This window comes from Aptenodytes patagonicus, chromosome 1 (genome assembly GCF_965638725.1).
Source record: "Aptenodytes patagonicus chromosome 1, bAptPat1.pri.cur, whole genome shotgun sequence".
NCBI lineage: Eukaryota > Metazoa > Chordata > Aves > Sphenisciformes > Spheniscidae > Aptenodytes > Aptenodytes patagonicus.
Genome location: NC_134949.1, coordinates 216,752,994 through 216,777,027, shown reverse-complemented (window position 1 = coordinate 216,777,027; position 24,034 = coordinate 216,752,994). Strand labels below are relative to the sequence as shown.

The window sequence follows — 24,034 nt, the reverse complement described above, 5'->3', positions numbered from 1 at the left end:
GACTTCTGTTCCATAAGGAGAGTGGGAGGGCAATGCCCCACATCCCCCAGTGGGCTGGACAGTCCTGAGGACACCTACAGGTCCAAGTTCACCCAGGGAGTTGTTTGGGAGAAAACCTAGCTTTTGCCTTCAAGGAACTTGTAGGAACGCAGAGACACAGCACATTGGGCCCATGAAAAATTGCCAAATAAAAAATAATAGTCAGACTCTGTGGAGTTTAGACTTACCTAGTATTAGGAGGTAAACAAACAAGGTGTTTGGGGATTATGATAGAAAGCTTAGGTTTCTACCTAAACAAGCCCTACTTCATATTGCTTATTTTGCTTCCCATGCCTAGGCACTTAGGAGACCTAATCCTGTAAGCAGTCAGTCTATGTAACCCTGTTGTTGAATCCTTCAAAGGGCCATATTTTTAAAGCTGCAGATAGGTAGTCAGGGGAACTTAGTCACCCAACTTGCATTAAAATAATGAGTATATGTGTATCGAGATGACTAAGAGCTAGTCTGTGTTCGGCAAGAAGTCATCAAACCAATCTCATTTCCTTCTGCAACATGCAAAGAGTCCATATAAAAGAAATATTATGGGTGGTATGGCTTAGGTTTAGTGAGGTTTTTGACATTGTACCACATGATATTTTTGTAAGGAAGCTAGGGAAGCATGGTCTACATGAAACTGTTATCAGGTGAGTTTGAAATGACTGTTACGCTGGAGGGATAAGTTAGGAAAGGTACTGGGTGCAGCATTGCTCTTATTTTCATTCCTGAATGGATAAGTAGGTATAAGGTCTGTATTGCTAGATGTCAGAAAGCAGAATGGGGCTGCAAGTACGCTGGAGAGTGTCACAGTCGTAGTTGTGAGTTTTAACAGTTGGACAATTGGTATGGAAAAATACAATGCAATTCATCAAGATAAATGTGAAATCATGTGTTTAAATAAGAATAACCAAGTGCACCAGTATTGTCTGGGTAATGACTGACTGGGCAGCAGAACTGCAGAGAAGCATCTGTATTATGGTGAATCACAGGCTGAATGTATGTTTACACTTTCATCCTGGTGTGAAAAGGCAAACCCTTTAATGAGATGAGTAAGCGAGAGTAATGCTGGAAAACAGAAGTAGTTCTTTCTGTTTACTTGGTGTTGGCAAATCCTGACCTGAAAGGCTGTGTCGAGTTTTGGGTACAGCACTTCCAGGAAGATGTGGGCTACCTGGAGATTTACAAGAAAGATCACAGGTCTGGAAAACATGTACTACCAGGAAATATTAAAACAGTTGAGAGGGGGTGCCAGGGAAAAGAGAACTGAGATGATAAACAGTCTTCAGATATCAGACAAGTAGCTCTGAGGAAGTCAGTCAATCTTTATTCTTTTTTCTCCCCTTGTCTTTTATTATTTTTATTCAATCTCACTAAAAAGTCAGAACAAGATTTTTAGTTGTAAGAAAAGTGAGGCACTGGGGTGTGTTATCCAAGGAGGTTATGCAAGTTCATGATCAAAGGGTAGGCCTGTGTTTGGGGATAAATTGCATCCATCCTTTCTTTGTGCAGGGATAAATTAGATGACCTCACAAGATTCCTGCTGTCTTTATACTCTGTCATTTCTATTAATTTCTTTATTTTTTGAGATTTCCAAGACCTTGTTAACAACGTGGAGGCAAAGAACTAAACAAGGAGAATTGTACCTCTTGGATTATGTTGATTGAATAAGCCTTGTATTTGAACTGGATCACTGAAATATATATATGTGTGTGTGTCTATATGTATATGCATACATATATACTTGCATATTTTTTTTATATATGTCTCTCTACATGTGCATTCCATTGCTTCAGGCTACGTTGCCCAATGTTGTCAGCTGCAATGTGTAACCCTAAATCAGGTGTATCCAAAATGGCCTCCCCCACTTCAGAAAAACAATCAAGCTTATGCCTGATCAGCACAAGGAAATGAATCACTCAGGAGCACTGATGGAAACAAGTATTCATGTCAAGCCATGTAAGCCAGTACCCTGGGCTATGTAAATCTCTGCTAGAAAAGAGAGGGAGGGTGAGCCAACCATCCAGATCTCATCTTCCCACCAAAAAGACAACACCCGACCCAGCTGAAATGGAAAACAGGGTTATAGACGCCCACGGAAGATATCATGCCACTAAAAGCTTATGTCTGCCATTTCTGTCCAATATTTCCCTTCAGTAAGGTGTTGGTTATCTTCACCTCTGTCCTCTGTGGCCCTGCTTTCATCCCATGGTACTGTGACTCCGCTGGAGCACTGGTGTGAGTAAAGGCCTTTGGGGTTAAAGCTATCATTTCCCCACAGAAAAGGGACAAAGCAGTGAAAGCCTGTCTCGGTAGCGGTGTTATGGATTGAACTTGGCCAGCTTTTCTGCTTAAGTTGTAAAAATCACTTGAAATATCTTTCCCTATGGGGCTATATATTCTTCTACAGTGCAGCAAGGTACTTCTGGAAAGATTTTTCTCTTTCATCTCAAAATGATAGAATATTATAAAATCTGGTTTAGTATCCATCTTTTGTCTTGTTGGCTGTTAATGAAGTTGTGGACTTTTAACTTCCAGCAATTGGAGTTGTGGTTAATGTTTGGGTGATCAGGAAAGGCCATAGGTATATGCCGGAGTTAATAGTCACACCATGAAAGACAGAGGCAAGATGAAGCACAATAATCAGATACCATGCTTGCAAATCACTGCTAAATTGATAAATAACTTTTTTTACAGCTCTCTTTCTGGACAGCTTTCTGTTTTACTTCTTGTTTGTTTAATTCTTACCATAATTTTTCTTTCCGTAGGTTTTCAAAATGAAAATGGGCAGATGACAAAATTAAACATCATTTTCCAGAGATAATCAAGAACAAGTGGGCTAGCTATACTTCAGGAAACACATTAAATAATGAGTTCAAGGTGACAGATGAAAACAGAGAGGAGAAACACACTGTGTATGGTCTTTAATACATGTAAATTTTAGTTTGTGTGTGATGCAGTCGGCAGGTAACGCCCACTGCAGAAACTCACAGTCATATGGGGACTGCGCCTGTTGTGTTAGTGCTCAGCTTTTTAATTGGTGATGGTCTGGATCAAACCGTGTTGTAACTCCACCATTTTCAATTGAGCTGAACCTCAAATACTGTGTTCAGTTTTGGGCCCCTCACTACAAGAAGGATGTTGAGGTGCTGGAGCGTGTCCAGAGAAGGGCAACAAAGCTGGTGAAGGGTCTAGAGCACAAGTCCTCTGAGGAGCGGCTGTCGGAACTGGGGTTGTTTAGCCTGGAGAAAAGGAGGCTGAGGGGAAACCTTATCTCTCTCTACAACTCCCTGAAAGGAGGTTGTAGCGAGGTGGGTGTTGGTCTCTTTTCCCAAGTAACAAGTGATGGGACAAGAGCAAACGGCCTCAAGTTGTGCCAGGGGAGGATTAGGCTGGATATTAGGAGAAATTTCTTCACTGAAAGGGTTGTCAAGCATTGGAACAGGCTGCCCAGGGAAGTGGTTGAGTAACCATACCTAGAGCTATTTAAAAGACGAGTAGATGTGGCGCTTAGGGACATGGTTTAGTGGCGGACTTGGCAATGTTAGGCTAAGGGTTGGACTCGATGATCTTAAAGGTCCTCTCCAACCTAAATGATTCTATGATTCTATGATTCTGTGAGTTAGACAAGGAGGAATTTGATACTCCTGAATTATAAAAAGAAGTTATTTTATTTCCCTGGTGCTATTTAAAGTAGTAATGACATAGAAGATGTCATTATGTGACATTCAATGCTTGCTCCTTTGTTTTAGTACAGAAGAAACAAAGAAAAAAACCCTGTTTGAAGGATGGCATTTGAGGTACTAGATGGCTGTATGTTGTACAACCTCTTCACACCAGAGATTTGGCAAAGGACAATATTATATCATATGCTAATACAAGCCTAAATAGAAAACGTGCTTGCTTATTCCTTTATTTTAAAAATGTACTACAATCCTCTTATAGTAATAGTAATTCCTGCAAAGCTTTCCATGTTCAAGTAGCTTATGTTCATGATTGGGAGGGAGTGTTGATCTGCTTGAGGGTAGAGGGCTCTACAGAGGGACCTGGACAGGCTGGATCGATGGGCCCAGGCCAACTGTATGAGGTTCAACAAGGCCAAGTGCCGGGTCCTGCACTTCGGCCACAACAACCCCATGCAGCGCTACAGGCTTGGGGAAGAGTGGCTGGAAAGCTGCCCGGCAGAAAAGGGCCTGGGGGTGTTGATCGACAGCCGGCTGAACATGAGACGGCAGTGTGCCCAGGCGGCCAAGAAGGCCAATGGCATCCTGGCCTGTATCAGAAATAGTGTGGCCAGCAGGAGTAGGGAAGTGATCGTGCCCCTGTACTCGGCCCTGGTGAGGCCGCACCTCGAATCCTGTGTTCAGTTTTGGGCCCCTCACTACAAGAAGGACATCGAGGTGCTGGAGCGTGTCCAGAGAAGGGCAATGAGGCTGGTGGGGGGTCTGGAGAAGAAGTCTGATGAGGAGCAGCTGAGGGAACTGGGGTTGTTTAGCCTGCAGAAAAGGAGGCTGAGGGGAGACCTCATCGCTCTCTACAACTCCCTGAAAGGAGGTTGTAGCGAGGTGGGTGTCAGTCTCTTCTCCCAAGTAGCTAGCGATAGGACGAGAGGAAACGGCCTCAAGTTGCACCAGGGGAGGTTTAGATTGGATGTAAGGAAAAATTTCTTCACTGAAAGGGTTATCAAGCATTGGACCAGGCTGCCCAGGGAAGTGGTTGAGTCCCCATCCCTGGAGGTATTTAAAAGACCTGTAGATGTGGCACTTAGGGACATGGTTTAGTGGTGGACTTGTCAGTGTTAGCTTAATGGTTTGACTTGATGATCTTAAAGGTCTTTTCCAACCTAAACGATTCTGTGATTCCATGATTCCGTGATTCTAAATCTGAGAAGTTTGAGTAAGAGAATAGACATAACACAGTTTGCAAACATTAATCCCCCAACAGCTGTTGGCAAGCAGTGTGGGAGGATTGCTCTCTTTACCAGTGCAGGAACCATGGTGTTGGAGCAGTTGTTTCCTTTCCACAGAAAACATCTCCTTCATAGCCACATCAGAATCTACCATCACCTCCATGGCAGAGATGCCACTGACACACACTGGTGGATGCTTCTGTCTCAGCAGATGGTAGCCCCTGGACTAAAGCATTTTGGATATCATTAGAAGTAACTTCCTACTTCACCTTTGCCTCAATCCCATTTTGTTTCCAGCCTCAGGTCAGGAAGCTGAGTGGAAACAGCTATTGATATAACACAACACTTTCTTCAAAGTGCTGTTTCTGCCACAGCTTTTCACTGAATTAATTTTCTTCCCAAGAAACAAGCGTTACGCCCCACTAAACACTATGGGAGGAGGTCGGCAGGCAGCTGAGATCTGCCTCTGTATTTCTCCTTCTATTCTGCCTCCGCATTCAGGCTGAAAGCCAGCAAGGGTTGGTATCTGTGAATGTCCCAGCTCAGGTCTTCTGCCCTGATCTTCTGTCTCTCCTTGCATAAAATGGCATTTTCACCTGTAAGAGCTTTTCCTCCAGGTCCCATAGGAAGAATAAGACTGTTTTCGTCATTGTCGTGGTTTAACTTCAGTCGGCAACTGAGCACCACACAGCCACTCACTCACTCCTCTGCCCCGGTGGGATGGAGGAGAGAATCGGAAGAGTAAAAGTGAGAAAACTCATGGGTTGAGATACAGAAAGTTTAATAATTGAACTGCTGTTCCAGAGTATTTACTTGAGAGAGATAATCAAATCAGTAACACAGCCAGCTGTGCACAATGCAATTGCTCACTACCCGCCGACCGATGCCCAGCCAGTCCCCGAGCAGTGGCCCCCCCGACCAGCTTTCCCCAGTTTCTGTACTGAGCATGATGTCACATGGTATGGAATGTCCCTTTGGCCAGTTGGGGTCAGCTGTCCTGGCTGTGCCCCCTCCCAGCTTCTTGTGCACCTCCAGCCTTCTCAGTCGGTAGAGCATGGGGAGCTGAAAAGTCCTTGACTAGTGTAAGCACTACTTGGCAACAACTAAAACATCGGTGTGTTATCAACATTATTCTCATCCTAAATCCAAAACACAGCACTGTACCAGCTACTAGGAAGGAAATTAACTCTATCCCAGACGAAACCAGGACGGTCATCAAACCAGACTGACACAAGATAACCCACATCCCTGGAACTTTGGTATTCCTCTCCTTTTCCAGGACGGAAAAGTAAAAGCACTTGCCTTCAAGAAGTAACTCTCTCCATTTCTGCCTAAAAATCCCTTATATTAGAGTTAGCAACCAGAACACCGTAATCTGTATCTGAACTGTCTCCATTGTAGGATCACTAGCAATCACTTATCAAAAAATATTATTCATATTTTGTTAATTAATGGACATCTCCTTTAGGAAGTAGAATACAAGGAGAGTTGTCGGATTATACATCAATCAGATTGCAGTCACCGGGGTTATCACTTCCTCTATGTAAACTCACCCTACGTGGTGTCACATGCACCAAATTCTGTCTCTCCCCACTTCCCCTTGCAAGATATTCTCGCTGAAGTTTTGGGGTGTTTATGCTTTTCAAGACCATGGTATCTGAATCTTCCGTCTTGTGCCCAGGTGTGCTGTAGTGAGTATAAAATAGGGGTTTTGTGCCAGAGAAAAACCCAAACTGGACTAAGGCTCTCTTGCAGTCACGGACACATGTGCGTGGAAGGTGTGTGTTAAGGTCCCTGCTTCAGAGAAGTATTTAATTCTATGTAGAAACTGGCAGACATCAAGAGAGCCCAGCACAGAATACTAAATAGCTTTACAGTTAAAACTCATGTGTAGGTTGGGTGTTCAACTGCATGCTCTGAATCAGGCAAAATCCCCTTTTCCAGCATCCCCAGAGATCAGGTGTAATTACTAGCTCATTAATTGCTCTGGTCAGGTCTGTCCCTTTTTGTAAGTGGAAGTTCAGGAAGGATTTCTAGCAGAAGGAGATCCTCCCCTGCTGGAAATGTAAACACACCTCCAGCCATTCAGACCCTCAAAACCTTCCACTTTCCAGAGGGTTTCACTCCTTTTTCACTTTTGTCAGTTTGGTTGATTGTCAGCTGACAGAGCATTTGGAGGCTAAGTGAAGAGGTGAGCGTGGTCTCCGGCAGACTGTAGGGTGTTCAGAGTCTAGGTGTTTCAACACATGAAAGAATCAGGTTCATTACAATATTGCCAATTAAAATTTTCCTTATTTTAAAGACATTTGAACGTTTGAAATATACTCTGATGTCTCAAGCACTGCAGAAAAACTTTGTTCCCTGAAGAGGCCAAACAGTAATTCCTAACACTCTCCAAGTAGGGTCTGGGACTTTGTAGTTGCTCTAGCTTTTGTGTGCATGTGATTGAAGAAAGAGTCTCCCAGCTCCCCCTTGTGTGGATGCTCTACTCCTGCTACGTCAAGGAGAAAACAACTGTGATTTGTGCTGCTTTTGATCAGACATTTCTACAATGCTTTGCTGCTGGAAAGCAGAACAATACTGTCACAAATTTTAAATTAACAAAATATGCCTAGAAGGGATTGGTAGCTCTTGTTCATCTGATTAATGTCAGGCTTGTAAAGTCTGTTCTCCAACAAAAAGGGCAGCAAATGCTCAAGTGAGAGATGTTAAAAACAGAGACTCTTCATTTTAGTGGATCTTTGTGTTTTAGTTATAATCTCATAGTGAAGCACCCAGGACCAAATCACAAAATCAACCAGCATCAAGGGAGTTAAATTAGGTTGTATCTGTGTTCACTTTTAATTAGATTTGAAATGGCTATCCCACTGTAGTGCAGCAAGCAACCAAGTCAGTACCTTCCCTCAGGCCTTATTACTGACAACAACCTTAGCATAGATCTGCATATTCAGCAGCTGGGTGGATAGGTGTTATGTATTTGGAAATACAGGCAGGATTTGAAAAACACAGCATATCTTTTGTACAACTCAATTTTTGCTCTCAAATTGGGGGAGTGGGGGACTTTCCTTTCTAAAATGTCCATATTCTGGCAGGAGTTATTTGATGCAGCTTTTGTCTAACAGAGATCATCTTATGATAATATTTTGCTGCTCAACAGTGGAATCAAGGCAGCACTGGTAGCAAGCACATTCTGCGCCACTTGATGTATTTTTATGGGTTTATTTTTCCCTTATGTACATTTCTATTCCTTCAAGATGTGCTCTGAGACATTTCCAATTTCAGCATTCTGTCTGTCTCATCTAATTCAATTGTAAGCTTTCCTGGGCAAGGACCATATCTGGATTCTGCTTTCAAGTTTCATTACACAGCAGTTCTACAAAGTGATCTTTTGAAAAAGTATCATGATGAGGGAAGGAACTTAAATTATCCATCAGGATTTGACATGTCAGAAGAGCATGTCCTGATCTCCCAAACTTTCAGCAATACCATACCCACAGGCACTCCTGCCTCCATGTACTCCAGCCCCACTGGAATTGATCAGCGTGATCATAGTGCATTTTGCTTAGGGTTTCCGTTAGGTGGGAAGAGGTGGTTGTTTTCTTTACTTCACTTTATCATTTTCACATTTGTTTCTCTTTCAGGTGTGAACAGAAAAGTTATCTATTCCCTGGCAGACTCCGCAGATGGTTACTTCTCAGTTGACCGGTCATCAGGAATCATTATTTTGGAGCATCCACTTGATAGAGAGCTTCAGTCTTCCTATAACATCAGTGTAAAAGCCTCAGATCAGAGCATTGTGCTGACCTTGTCCTCGTTTGCCACAGTTACCATTACAGTGCTGGACATTAATGACAACCCCCCTGTGTTTGAAAGAAGAGATTATCTTGTTACAGTACCTGAAGACACCTCACCTGGCACTGAGGTCCTTTCTGTTTTTGCTACAAGCCAAGACATTGGTACTAATGCTGAGATTGCCTATCTCATCAGATCAGGGAATGAGAAAGGGAAGTTCAGGATTAACTCAAAAACAGGTTTGTAAAGTGGCTCTTACTTGTAATGCAAAATGAAAGCATCAGAAAAATGTGAATGCTTTGGGGAAGGCTCTTGGACCAAAAAATTTTCAAGAACAGAGACTTGGAGCTTGTCAATGTGGAATTAGTTGCACAGTTAAAAACCAATTTTAGGTTGGAGAGTGATGTAAATTACAGTCACACTCAGCTGCCCCAGCTCAAGTGGAGAATACTTTTCTCCATTAGTATGTCTGTTGAAGTCAATATAGATGTGACAACCCATTAGCTAAACTGTGCAACCCTTACAGTTACGAACACTTGCAATGTTTACTTGCTTACCAGCTGAGTACAGCCTCAACTGTCTGGACCTTAGCAAGCATCAGACAGTGCTATCAGGACCAAATAGCTGGCAGTCCTAACATGTGATTGCTGTTTATACAACTGTATGCAACTTCACTGACTTAGGTTGCTCCTGATTTGTTGTCTGACAGTTGACTTCAGCCATGGTTTTGGTGGGTTTTTTTGGTTATACATCACAAATTTTAAAAACATACTGCTGCTTCTCTTTAAGAAATACTATGAAAAGCTACCTTATTTGGTGCAAATGGCTCATTTTCTTTGAATTTCCTTAGTGGGATATATTCTTTACCCTTATTGAGGTTTTAATCCGTCAACAATAAGCTATGATTCTTCTGTGCTTCCTGTAGTGGATCCCCTTATTCTCATAACATTCAGGATGACCAGTACAAATCTGCCACCAGAGCTTCAGAGCAAAACAATCTTGATTTTGAAAGCTGAAGGTAACACTTGTTTGAGTGCAGCTGTAATAACCAGTAACCTGGAAAGTCTCAAAATGATGCATTGTGTCATTTATATTACTGTGTGCAAAAATCTCTCTCCACTCTGCGGAGGCCACTGCCTTACATGTAAGGGACTTAACATAATCATGTGTTGTCTGTTATCTTCATAATGTTGATTAGTGCTAACGAAATTTAAACATAAATATGCCTAGACAGCGATACTTAACTTCACATTTGACAGTGAAGCCAAGGAGATAAATCAATAAAAACCCATAATGAAGCTTAATCACACAGGGGAAAAAAAAAAATATTTATTATTCATTAATGTGTGACAGCTCCATTATTATTGGTTTAGAGGCAGGAGCTCAGTTTCCAGACAGCCGGGTGCTGATGTAGCATGCCTGATCAGGGCTTGAAAAATAACGCCCTTCACACCATTTATCAGTGGGAACTCTCTGCTAGCCACTTGGAAGCTTCTCTTCAGGGCTCCTGCTTCCAGCAAGTCATGCTGAAAGGTAGGATTCATTTGGAGAGAGCCCAGACGAGATTAAGAAGAATGATCTGAGGTCTGTAAAATGCGACTTACCAGGAAGGCTGAAGGAATTCAGCCTATTTAAGCTAGAAAAGAGAAGACGTGCTGTTAGTATTCAAGCCTGTAAAAAGTACCTACGAAGAAGAGGGGAATAAACTGTTCTCCATGCCCACTCATGAGAAAAGAAGTTGTGAATGGGCTTAAATTGCATTTGGATTATTTCGGTTAAATGATAGGAAAAAATTCCTAACTGTACTTATTATTAAATACTGAAATACATTTCCTAAGAAGGTTAGGAAACTGATGTTGTTGGAGATTTATAAGAACATTAGAGATGAGTACCTTCAATAATGATTAGGTTTAGCTGACCTGTGTTGGGTGGCAGTTGGACTAAATGACCTTTAAGCCCCATATATCCCTGCTCCTGATGGGTCTATATTGAAAAGGATTTGGCTTGCCAAGGTTAAGGATTTGCTTTTAAGTCTTTCCTGCCACACCCAGTATTACCTCCTTCAAGGCATCACTAGTAAACTGTGCACAACCCACTCCCCCCTTCTTGTTAAGGTTATGGGTACATGGGAAACAAGTGGAGGGCTTGCATAAAAATCATTTCTATCCTAGAGGGGGCCTGGGTGCATGGAGTGAGTCAAGTTACAGAGAATCTTAGTTTTGATTGTGTGGTGAGGGAACCCAAAATTTATAAACATAGTTGAGTGGGGAAGTCCCTTTTTAATCACATAAATGATAGACAACTGATTTCTCAAAGGTATTCATACCCCATTCATTTGTATTTAATTCATGAGAAGTTAATTACGTGGGAGTGAATTTCTGTTGACTTGTCAGGGCTGATTTCCAGCATCAGCATCCAGTTCTCCCACAAGCTCTGTGCATGGGCCCAGGCAAATGGGTGGATATGGCCCCCACTTCTCCGTCTACAATACTCATACAATAAAAGCTATTTTCATGAGAAACCATTCATTGCTTCATGCCTTGTGAAGGTCCTTTCTGCAGAGGCAACCCAAGTGTAATTGGCATCATTCTTTAATCAAACGACAGCAGTAGAAACCTGACCAAATATTTTTGTTGGATTGGGCAGTGTTACAGTTAGAACAACATATTTTGTATGTGTGCCATGGTGATAAATAGCATGCTGTACTGTTTACTACAGTCAAATCATTATTTGTTTTTTGCTGGCTGTTAACATTCCCTCCCTTGCTTCAAAGGAGCGATTTCCATTTTTGAAGCTTTGGATTATGAATCGTGTAAGGATTTCTACTTAGTAGTGGAAGCAAAAGATGGAGGTACTCCAGCCCTCAGCGCCGTTACGACTGTGAACGTAAACGTGACAGATGTTAACGACAACGCACCAAAATTCAGCCAGGTGGTCTACAGCGCAGTCATCAGCGAGGATGCTGCCATCGGTGATTCTGTGATAATGGTGAGTGAGGCCATGGGTGGCATTTAGGCGGGATGAAGCCTGCTGCCACATGACCTTTAATAAAATACTGCTGCACTGGTTAATAATGATAACTACTGCATCTTGAATCACCCAAACTGTTCTCTAGCCAATACTCTGCATCTGCTACTGCTTTCCAGGCTGCTGCCAGTTTCCACCCAAAAGAAATCAGTAGTAGTACCGACTGTTTCTTTTTAACCCCGATATGCTGTCAAAGAGCAATGGCATGTTTAAGGCATTGCATTTTATGAGTCAGCTAGAAACAAAAGTGGGTTTTATTGGAAAGGCAGAATTCAACTTTTCAGTGAAATAATACATAGTATTTGTGTAGCCTGGCATGCGGTGTGCCATACCCAAACCTCACAATACTCTCATCTTGGAACTTGTGGATCAAGAAAGGAAGTGTTACATGGAATATTAAGATTAAAATATTGTGTAAGTTTTAAGGCTAAAATCTTGAAAAGGTCCAAGGGGAGCCTCCTATCAAAAATTGATTGGCTTGATGCTTGGCTTGATGCTGTAGAGATGTGCAGTTCAGATGCAACTAGTCTGATGGAATATGAAGTCTTACTTGACTTGTGTTGAGCAATTAATGTGTCATACAGATGGCTTAATATTTGTTTTGCTAATTTTCACTCTTCTCTCAAAAAAAGTTGATAGCAGAAGATCTGGACAGTCCTTCCAATGGCCAGATTCATTTTTCCATAGTGAATGGAGATCAAGACAACGAATTTTCAGTTGATCCTGTTTTGGGACTCGTGAAGGTTAAAAAGAAATTGGATAGAGAAAGGGTAAGACATGTGGGACTTCTTAACTTACAATGACTTACAGATGTGTGTTGATCTCAACTCTGCTGCTAGCTTGTTTTGAAGAAGCTTCTTTTGTACTCTGCAACGATCAGCCTAAGATGCTCCAACAGGTCTTTCTAATGTTGTTCCACTTCTTCCCAACCCTATCCCTAATCCTATCTACAAGCCAACTGCTCTGCTAGCATTCCCATCCTGCACCAACACAGCAGCTAAGGCCAGATCGGGGAAAAAAGCAACACTGGATTTCTCCTGTGGTGCCACCGGCAGCTGTTGCTGTGTTAACGAGCTGCCTCCTCTCTCCTGCGCGTGCAAGCACACACATGCAGCGGTGTGTGCAACGGAGTGATTACAACATACTCCAGATTGTGGCACCAAGCACCGAGCTGAGACCTCAGCTATTAATTAGCACTCTGCAAAACATGTCACTGGGGAGGTGATGTTATGAAGTGGCCAGGCTGTACCAAAAGTGAAAGAGTGCTTCATTAAACAGATTCTGCTGCTTTGTTTGCTCACTAGATTATTCATTCGGGGTGATTTATCACCATTTTGCCATAGCTAGCAATTAGCAGCTTTTGGAAAAAACCAAACACACACAGTTGCCTGTGCTACTAGCTGGGCAGGAGAGTGCTACATGGCTTCACAAGTCTTGCAACACATAAAGAAATCCATGCCTTCTGCCTCTGAGCAATGCATCCGCGAAACTGGGGAAACTGACTGCCATGCTCAGAATATGGGCTCAGCTGGAAAAGCTCTCTACTGGAAGCAGGGCTGCTGCTTAAAACAGTAGCAAATATCCTTCCCGTATTATCACAAAGGCAGGATTAAATTGTCAGTGTTTGGTGGCAGAATGACTTTACTGCAGACTGTCGAGGACAAGGAAGTAACAAATGGCTGTGCATGTTACAAATTTGCTGCAATATATTTCTCTTAAATGGCACAAGCTTAATTTCTTAATATGATTTTATTTCGTTTCTGAAGTGTACTCATGTACATCTGCATTCAGACACACACATTCACCCTCACTGGCATGTACGTGTTTAATGCCAGCTCTGTTAGATCTGCATTTTCCAAAGTTTCCCTCGGTTAAATTAAGCTGTGATACTCTTTTTCTTTGCTTCCTTGGCACATTTCCTAGACACAGGTGTTTCTGACCCCTTCAGGGAAAATGATACATGATGCCCCATCTGCTGTAGATCCCTAAAGGCAGTGCTGACTCCCAGGTTTCAGTGGTTTAAGGAAACTCATTTCTAGAGCTGTAATCACATAGAAACCATGACTTTTGCCACCTACCATTCTGGGATACATGGAAATGAAAGTAAACACGCACAAAATTTGTGAAAGACCCCACAAAACTGTCAATCTTGACTTTAGCTAGCAGTAGAAATTATAGCTCAAAAGGAAAAAAAAGAATAGATTAATTTTCTGCCTCAATTTCTTGACTTTCCATAGTTCAGGATTCTTCCTCCCTCCTCTACCACTATATCCCCACCAAATTGCAGTCTTATTCCTCCATACAACCCCTCCAAAAAACTGTTACCTTTTTCTTTAGCTTGGTCCCTCATCCCAGAAGAGCCCCCTTGTTTCGTACGCTTAGCCTGTACTCCTCCATCCTACTCAAATGGTTTTTATTTTTCAAATGGCTTTGGGTTTCCTCTCACCCCGAAAAAGCACCTTTAACATTACATCGTTCCCTTCTGCAGGGGCGTGTTTTTCCCTTTCCAGCCCCGCACCAAGGGGCTGGAGCGGGGTGTTTTATCTGGCATGCCCTTTGCTCGCTCCCCGTAGAAGAATTCACAGGCAGACATGTCAGCAGCTCTCCCTGGAGAGCGTGGAGCAATATACAGTGAAAAGCAGTCGTAAGACGTAAGGAGGCCGACATAAGGATGCAGTTCATAAAACCAAACTGTCATCCATAAGCTGTGTGTAGACAGAGCTTTTGCAAATTGTCACGTACGCTCACACCTCATGCACGGGCACATATGTGCGTAGAGGGCCCATGGGTGATGCACTGAACTGCCCACACCATGCTGAGTAGTTCGTGGCTGTTGCAAACAAGTATGTTCAGAAAACCCGTATCTTCTACTGAATGGTGGATAATATTGTGTTGCTACAGAGACTGTGTTGTCCCTAGTAGTCCCAAATGTTTTCCAGTGCGTTTAAGCCAACTGTCTATGAACTTTTTCTTGGTTCTCCATCACCATGTTAGAAACGCTGTATGTCAAACTGAGCTTGGCTTTAATAAGTAACTTATATAATATCCTGGAAACCAACCGTAAGATAAATAGAAACAGGTCACATATCCCAGCTGACACCTAGGAGAGATTAAAATGTTAGTTACAGTAGTAATGGCTGAGTTTGGATATTATCCGTCGTTTATTTTTTGTCTGCCCCTTTGTTTCAGGAATGCATCATCTGATACAGTTATTTGAATACAGTGAAGCTGTTATGTTTATTGGTAGCCTTATAAAACAGAAAGTGGGACACAGTGTGGCAATAAACAGGATAATGTTGTACTAAGGGCAGGGAAGGTAATGAGGCCAAACAGCTTTCCTTAGAATATGCTAAGTGGTGCACTGGGTTTAAAGAACATGAGTTAAAATTTAGGACCATTTTCATGATGATTTAATGTGTTCACCTTTTGGCAGATATCTGGTTATTCATTAGTTATCCAGGCAAGAGACAGCGGCACCCCTCCTTTGTCTTCATCTGTGACGGTCAACGTGGACATTTCCGATGTGAACGATAATAGCCCTGTATTTACTCCAGCTAACTATACAGCTGTAATTCAAGTAAGTTTATCCTGCACATCCAAAACTTCTCAGACTTTTAAAATACAGAAGCATTTGGTTTCCGTTAAGTAGCTTTTGACGATTTATCTGTCAAAGATGTATCAAGTGATCTTATTTAAAGGAAAGTATAAACACGTCTTTCTTAACTCTTGGGTAAGTTTCTGTTTGGTGAGGCTCTTTAACCTCAGCATCTGTCACATATTTTACCGTTCATCCCTGTTGCGCCAGAAATTGTACTCTGGCCTCAAAAAGTCTGAGCTGGGATGAGTTCGCACTTCTTTGCACCTTGCTCAGGGTGCGAGTCTTAGTGGTCAATCAGTCCTGATCAGACACAGTATCAGGCAGAGCTCATCGGTCCCTGGAGATGTGGTGGAGACCTCCATCTCTGCTACTGGTCCATGTGTGAAATGCCATCTTGGGCAAAGAGCATTCAGTTGAATATTCTCGATAGGAATATGTGGTGTTTTATGATTGTGATATGTGTCATTTTAATCCTTTTCTTTATACGCTGTGTATATGTGTAAAGGAAAATAAACCAGTGGGCACAAGCATTTTGCAGCTGGTAGTGACAGACAAAGACTCTTTTCACAATGGCCCCCCTTTTACCTTCACCATCCTCACTGGCAATGAAGAGGAGGAGTTTACGCTGGACCCTCACGGCGTCTTGAGATCTGCAGTCATCTTCAAGCACATGGTCGCAACTGAGTATGTGCTCTGCGTGCAGGTACAGCTTGATTTTTGCATCTGCACAGAAACAAAAACCCTCATAGTGGTAGGTCATCTGTACATTGTCTGTATGGGTTGGTTTTAATTGACTGTATTCTATGAGTAAATACCATGCATTCCAGTTTACAAGTGCACAATATGGTATATTTCCTTTGATGTCCTTAAACCTAATTTCATATAAATATAAATAGGTAGCCAGCCACCTTTCCAATTTCCTCCACATGAAATGGATTTTCTGAGCAGCAGCCGTTATGATTTAAGATTTTCATCTTTTTTTTTCTGTAACTAAGCGAGGAAAATAAGCAAAAATGCATTATATACATATAAATACACCACGGAACGAGTGACAGCAAAATATTGTTCTAGAAAGGAAAATCACTTCTGCTTTTAAGTCATAAATTTAATCATACATTTTTGGAAGCCTACCAAGAATTCATGAAATCACATTTCCAAGGTCAACTTAGCTTTTAAAGAATGTGAAAATAAGACATGCAATAGAAATCCAGCTCAAACTTAGCTTTAGAGTCATTGTTGAGGAACTTTGTAACCAGGGTAATTCTGATTACAAAAAACTGTAAATCCAAAAGTCCACATTTCTCAGGCATGCCAGAGAAAATGTAGTAGGGTTCAGTAAATATGCAAGTCTAGGGAATGAACTACACTTCTTCGTTGAAATGGGACATGGTCCTGTAATCTAAGTCTGAAATGCAGGCTTCTTCCACCTGCTTTACTGGGGTTGATTTCTCTAAATACAGCCTGTCTGCTCCTTACAAGCACATTTAATGCTGTTTGTAGCAGTAGCATTCTCAGTTAGTTGCAACTCAAAAAATATAAGTTCTGATGCTAATTGACAGTTCAAATCAAAGTAATGTTTTACAAGTTTGCCATTTAATATTCCTGCAACCCATTTTTTGAGACTTGTAGGAAAATAAAAAACCCCTCACTTTTCCTTCTTACCATGCCTTCATCCTAAAATATCCTGCTTTTAGGGCAATTTGCTAGCCAAAGTTCCAGTATAGCCAAAATTGGGCATGAGAATTAAATTTAAGCAGCATCCTCTAGCTATAGAGATCCAAGTATGGCATGTAAATGAAATATTAGACAGACCACAGTGTCTGAGATGCACCAACAGGTTCAGAAAACGGCGCTGTTGAATTGCAGAGGCCGAGTTCCTCACAGTTTTATTTTCTTTAGGGATTTCTGCGGGAAAACATATTTTATAGTTTCCTGTCCATAGAAATGTTTCTTTCCATTCATAAGTGCCAGTGTGCTTTCCACCATCAGGTTCCTCCCCTGTGTTACGTTTATTAAAAAGTAATGTTAAAATTGAAAGTGGAATGGGAGGTAACCTCTGTGCATTTCCATGTGTGTGTGCACATATACATAAAATATTTCCTTAAATACTCCACCCAGCCCTTTTAGGAGTGAGGATAAATGATTTTTAGAGTGTCCTTTCCTAGTAATGTCCATATTACTATTGCCATCCTGCCTCTTTTTTTCTTCAATTTTCCTCCCGATGTCCAAACACAAAGATCTTTGAATGTGTGCTACATCTCTGCCCAGTTATAGTTTAGTCTTCTGTTCTTCTCTGAAGCAAATAAATGTGTGGAGCAGTGTATCTTAATAGTGACTTCAAGGAAACATTTTTCTTAGTGCAGGAAAGGACACTGATTCAAGTTTGCACACCTTTCTGTCAAGATGGCCTTGGGTTTTTTGTCATACTTGCTCTTTTTCTCTCTATAAAAAAGTGCAAAAGATGCTATCATACGTGCTCTGGGTCATACAGTCATCTGTCCAAGTGCAGTGCTGCTCTCATATTTTATCGTTAGTAACAGCACAAGCACCCTATTTCATTTTTGGAGGGTGATAAATTTTATTTATTTCAAGCATGTTTCTTGACTGCTTCAGGTAAAGTAGTACAGAATGCTGTAGAAAAACTCAGAACTCCCTCACATCCACACAAACTAAGCTGGGTCTGAAACACTTTGGAGCACACCAAGCAATGCAGAAACTGATGCTGGTATTTCACTGGACTTCAGTCTCTTTTCCAGGGCAGAAGTGAGCCCAAACTCCATTTGGTGCAGAATATACCACATTCAAATGGCTCTGTTGTGAAGAGGACAAGTGATAGCTGTGGGATCCTGGGAACAGTTCAGTTTGAGTAATGAGACATTCTGCTGACACATTTCTCTCTGCAATCCACTTAGATGAGATATCTGTGCTTCCCTGAAGAGTTTGTAAGTTCCACTGCTAGAAATGGCTGAGACGTTTCTTTACATATGTATTTTGCAAATGTGTTTGGGAAGTTCTTTTGAGAGGTCTTCAGAATTACTGATGCTGTGAAAATATATATAGCAAGAAGTTACGGTTGTTAGCTGTCTTATATGTGTGTTTTATTTTGGTTTTTATTTTTTTATTTTTTCTAAATTACATTAGGCAAAGGACTCTGGGAAGCCTCAGCAGGTTTCCCACACCTACGTTCAGGTGAGGGTTATTGAAGAAAGCATTCACAAACCGACTGCCATTCCACTGGAGATTTTCATTGTCACCATGGAAGATGATTTTCCTGGGGGAGTCATTGGGAAAATTCATGCCACAGATCAGGATGTGTACGATGTCCTCACATACACGCTAAAATCAGAGCAGAAAAGTTTGTTCAAGGTCAACAGCCATGATGGGAAGATCATTGCCCTTGGAGGGCTTGATAATGGCAAGTATATCCTGAATGTCTCCGTCAGCGATGGCCGGTTCCAGGTACCCATCGATGTTGTGGTCCACGTCGAGCAATTGCTACAAGAAATGCTGCAGAACACAGTCACCATCCGTTTTGAGAACGTTTCCCCGGAAGACTTTGTGGGCCTTCACATGCACGGGTTCAGGCGTACCTTGCGAAACGCAGTGCTCTCCCAGAAACAAGACAGCCTGCACATCATCAGTATTCAGCCGGTGGCAGGCAGCAGTCAGCTTGACATGCTGTTTGTAGTTCAGATGCACAACGGTGGTTTCTATAAGCCTGCCTATTTGATTCAGAAGCTTACCAATGCAAGGAGACACTTGGAAAATGTAATTCGTATTTCTGCTATCTTGGAGAAGAATTGCTCTGGACTGGATTGTCAGGAACAACACTGTGAGCAAAGTCTATCTATTGATTCACATTCCCTGATGACCTATAGCACGGCACGAATTAGTTTTGTATGCCCCCGCTTTTACAGGAATGTGCGCTGCATGTGCAATGGTGAGTACTGCGCCCTCTTCCCCTCCCATCTTTACACATTACGCGATAGGATTGGTTTTATTCCTCTGATGCAGATTAGAAGGGGCATTTCAATTCAGTCTGTTAAAGCACGACTGGCTGATGTATTGTGGGAATTGATTTCTCAGGCTCGGGAAGAATTGTTTGTGTTTACTGATGTAAATGGAAGTTGATGAACTTTGGCCTTTTATGACAAAGACTGCTTTCCTGGAGGCTCCGTAATCAGAGCCATCAGCCAGCATCCAGGGGAGGGGAAGAAAGGGGAGAGGAAGGGAGAGGAGAGGGAGGGATGTTGTTTCCCACCCAGTCGGTGCCACCACTGGAATAAGCCTGGAGTGTGACCATAGCAGAACAGGCCGGTCCACTGGGATGCACCAGCAGTCTCCAAGGAAAAGGGCTCCTGACCTAAGCAGTGCAGGTGGAAAGGCCTTTTCCTGTCCCATTTTTGCAGAGAGGCATGGAAACCAATGAAGTATTTTATTAAATAACTGCAAGCAAGCACTATTCCTGACCTTTAATGCTACAGTAGGTGACACTGTGGGTTTTTGGCTGGGTTTCAGGCTGCTCCACATTTTGGCAGAGATTTCACATGGGCATATATGACAAATAGACTCGGGAGCCAATCTTCCTTGTGATTCTGCACTTGGAGTATAAAACCTCAGGCAGTTATAATAATAGTTCTGTTTCTTTTGTTTGCCAGGCTATTTGCTTCTCATTCCACTTCATTTAAGAGCAGAGTAAAAAGCTGCTGTAAAATCAATACATCTAAGTCTCCTTCATCTTAAGCACACATGCACACATACACACACAGAGCAGTACAAGAATTCAGCAGCTGTGTCTCTCAGTAACCAACCTTTGTTTCTGCAGCAGTCAGCAGGACTTCGTGTCTTACCATCGACTTCAGTGGGGATGAAAATAGGCATAAATTGCATAAAACTTAACCAGAAATCATTGTCTCCTGCGGCACATGAATAATAATGCCATAGAAGTTCAGTTCTGTTAAAAATATCAGAATTCTGTATCTGAGGTATTTTCATGTACATTCAAGAGTAGACTATCTGGTCAATTTTTAAGTAATAGTGTTATAAGTTTCAAACAGATGTATCTATTATAAAAATAGTCGGTGTTTTGTTACACATGAAAGGCTGTGAAATAAAGGGTTTTCACAGGTTTAAAAGGGACAATGCTGCAATATCCTCCAGATGAGTCCAGGAGCCAGTGCAGGAGCACTGTCTGCAAAACACTTTTATGTTCTCTAAGTTATAGCTTTGTCTCATTTTTGTACCAAGAAATCACAAATCCTCATCTCCATGGGGATAGCGATAGCCCTCACTGTCAGAAATCGGTTTTCTGGCAGCCAAAATTTTCACTGTTTATAATTTCATTTCACTACTTATTAAAGTCAATAATAATGTATTATTCCCTTCAGATACTAATAGTAAGTGGATCTGCCTCATAATCCCTTAGCTTAGCTCGAAAAAAATGACTTTGCAATGCAGTACAGTTCTGATCCAGCAGCTCTCTCCCTTTTCCTCCCTGCACAGCAAGTTTGCACTGGAAGCACAAAAATTCAGCTGGGACAGCGATTTCCAAATTTTTCTGTCATGTACCAGTCAATCCTCAAAATGTATGGCAGGCTGCTGGAAAGGCAGCATAGTTTTGCAGACCGTCTGTGGTCCCTAGCCTCTGGACCATTTATCATGGCCTCGAAGACCGCCGTAGGGGAACAGTTGCAACAGGCAGGTTGTCCTGGTCCAGCTGGAAAGCTGGATGGCTTCCCAGAGCTCCCGTTCAAGCCACTGTGTGCTGATTTCCCACGGGTGATCCACAAGACTTGGGGTGGGGTTGTGCATGTCCAGTCCACCACGCAGCCTGTAACAAAAAAGTATCCAGAGCTGCTGATTTCAGTATAGCTACCAAAGAGGTGAAAGCCTTGGCGCCTCTTGCACAGAGGTAAGAGATCTTGGTGGGAAGTAGAAAAACCCATGCTTTGCCCTTCTCCACATTAGTTAATGCTTCAGCCTCTTCTACTGTTTTTAATTAAAGGACCCACAAGAAATGTCTTGGTATTTAGGTAAATACACAGACACACACTGTGTGTTTTATCACGTAGGAGGTAACACAGACTTCTGAGGGTATATTAATTAGAGAATGTATGTATAGTTTTACTTTCATGGAAGCTAAAGACTAGGCCTGGTAAAAGAGTTAGAAAAATGCAAATACTTCTTTGATCAGTAGTTCTTGTGCATGCACATAAATGCAGCAAGTCAGGAAAAAGAGCACAAAATAGTAGAATAAATTTCTTTTGGCTTGTTTAACAAGACAGCATTAGCAAGATACTATCAGTATAATAAAAGTATTACACTTGTTTTGTCACTAGGATACTGTCATGATCCAGTCCAGTAAATATTAATAGCTTGAATTATGACAAAGCCATTAAAATATTGCATATGTTTCCAGAGCTCTGATTCAATTATGACCCAGAAAGCTTGAGTTCGAACTAATTCACTCGTTCTTGAAATATGTATCATACTTGGAGTGGTTTTCCCACTGGCAGATGTCACAGATATGCACAATTTATGCATGCCAGCTGTGCATAACTTACCTAGATTACCTTTGTGAGCAAATGGAGTTATCTAACATGAAAATGCAGGGAGACTGTAAAGCAGGCAGTGGGTGAACTTAGGAGCTTCAGCAGCTCAGCTCTGGAAGGACAAGTTCGAAAGTTCAGGTGCATCGACCTAAGCCTTTAAAATCAATAAAATTGAACTAAAGAGTTTTCTAATAGCAGACTGACTCCTTAGATTTCTGGCTCATCTGCTTGTGTTTGTATGAAAAATATTGTAACAAACTGGGGTTTGTTTCAGTGTGGCTATAGGGGCTATGCAATTGCCAGTCTCCCGTCACGTGACATGAGGTATGCAAACGTCAGTCAGTGCTTGTGAGAAATAAAGATAGGAGGACTGGAATCATAGAATCATAGAATCATAGAATCATTGAGGTTGGAAAAGACCTCTAAGATCATCGAGTCCAACCGTCAACCCAACACCACCATGCCCACTAAACCATGTCCCTAAGTGCCTCATCTACACGTCTTTTAAATACCTCCAGGGATGGGGACTCCACCACTTCCCTGGGCAGCCTGTTCCAATGTTTCACCACTCTTTCAGTAAAGACATTTTTCCTTACATCCAATCTAAACCTCCCCTGGCGCAACTTGAGGCCATTTCCTCTCGTCCTATCGCTTGTTACTTGGGAGAAGAGACCGACACCCACCTCGCTACAACCTCCTTTCAGGTAGCTGTAGAGAGCGATGAGGTCTCCCCTCAGCCTCCTTTTCTCCAGGCTAAACAACCCCAGTTCCCTCAGCCGCTCCTCATAAGACTTGTTCTCCAGACCCCTCACCAGCCTCGTTGCCCTTCTCTGGACACGCTCCAGCACCTCAACGTCCTTCTTGTAGTGAGGGGCCCAAAACTGAACACAGGATTCGAGGTGCGGCCTCACCAGGGCCGAGTACAGGGGCACGATCACTTCCCTACTCCTGCTGGCCACACTATTTCTGATCCAGGCCAGGATGCCATTGGCCTTCTTGGCCGCCTGGGCACACTGCCGGCTCATGTTCAGCCGGCTGTCGACCAACACCCCCAGGTCCTTTTCTGCCGGGCAGCTTTCCAGCCACTCTTCCCCAAGCCTGTAGCGCTGCATGGGGTTGTTGTGGCCCAAGTGCAGGACCCGGCACTTGGCCTTGTTGAACCTCATACAATTCGTCTGGGCCCATCGATCCAGCCTGTCCAGGTCCCTCTGCAGAGCCTTCCTACCCTCGAGCAGATCAACACTCCTGCCCAACTTGGTGTCATCTGCAAAGTTACTGAGGGTGCACTCAATCCCCTCATCCAGATCATCAATAAAGATATTAAACAAGACCGGCCCCAGTACTGAGCCCTGGGGAACACCGCTCGTGACCGGCCGCCAACTGGATTTAACTCCCTTCACCACAACTCTCTGGGCCCGGCCGTCCACCCAGTTTTTGACCCAGCGCAGAGTACACCTGTCTAAGCCGTGAGCCGCCAGCTTCTCGAGGAGAATGCTGTGGGAGACGGTGTCAGAGGCCTTACTGAAGTCCAGGTAGACCACATCCACAGCCTTTCCCTCATCCACTAGGCGGGTCACCTGGTCATAGAAGGAGATCAGGTTGGTCAAGCAGGACCTGCCTTTCATGAATCCGTGCTGGCTGGGCCTGATCCCCTGGTTGTCCCGCTCATGCCTTGTGAGCTCCCTCAAGATGAACCGCTCCATAATCTTCCCCGGCACCGAGGTCAGGCTGACAGGCCTGTAGTTCCCCGCATCCTCCTTCCGGCCCTTCTTGTAGATGGGCGTCACATTGGCAAGCCTCCAGTCGTCCGGGACCTCCCCCGTTAACCCGGACTGCTGATAAATGATGGAGAGTGGCTTGGCGAGCTCCTCCGCCAGCTCCCTCAGCACTCTCGGGTGGATCCCATCCGGCCCCATAGACTTGTGAGCATCCAGGTGGCGTAGCAGGTCGTTGACTGCTTCCTCTTGGATTATGGGGGGTTCATCCTGCTCGCCGTTCCCGTCTTCCAGCTCGGGGGGCCGAGTACCCTGAGGAGAACTGGTCTGCCTGTTAAAGACTGAGGCAAAGAAGGCATTGAGTACCTCAGCCTTTTCCTCATCCTCAGTGACAATGTTCCCCCTCGCA

The 24,034-nt window shown here is 43.0% G+C and overlaps 1 protein-coding gene across 5 annotated transcripts in view; it reads left to right on the top strand.

Annotated features, from left to right (window-relative positions):
- FAT3 (FAT atypical cadherin 3) overlaps positions 1 to 24,034 on the top strand; it is a 346,417-nt gene that overhangs the window by 282,807 nt on the left and 39,576 nt on the right. For all 5 annotated transcript variants that reach the window (XM_076328324.1, XM_076328326.1, XM_076328323.1 and 2 more), the window contains exons 13-18: positions 8,584 to 8,973; positions 11,508 to 11,722; positions 12,394 to 12,531; positions 15,195 to 15,338; positions 15,865 to 16,062; positions 18,501 to 19,299. In XM_076328324.1, coding sequence (XP_076184439.1) covers positions 8,584 to 8,973; positions 11,508 to 11,722; positions 12,394 to 12,531; positions 15,195 to 15,338; positions 15,865 to 16,062; positions 18,501 to 19,299 — 1,884 coding nt within the window. The remainder of the gene's footprint in view (positions 1 to 8,583; positions 8,974 to 11,507; positions 11,723 to 12,393; positions 12,532 to 15,194; positions 15,339 to 15,864; positions 16,063 to 18,500; positions 19,300 to 24,034) is intronic.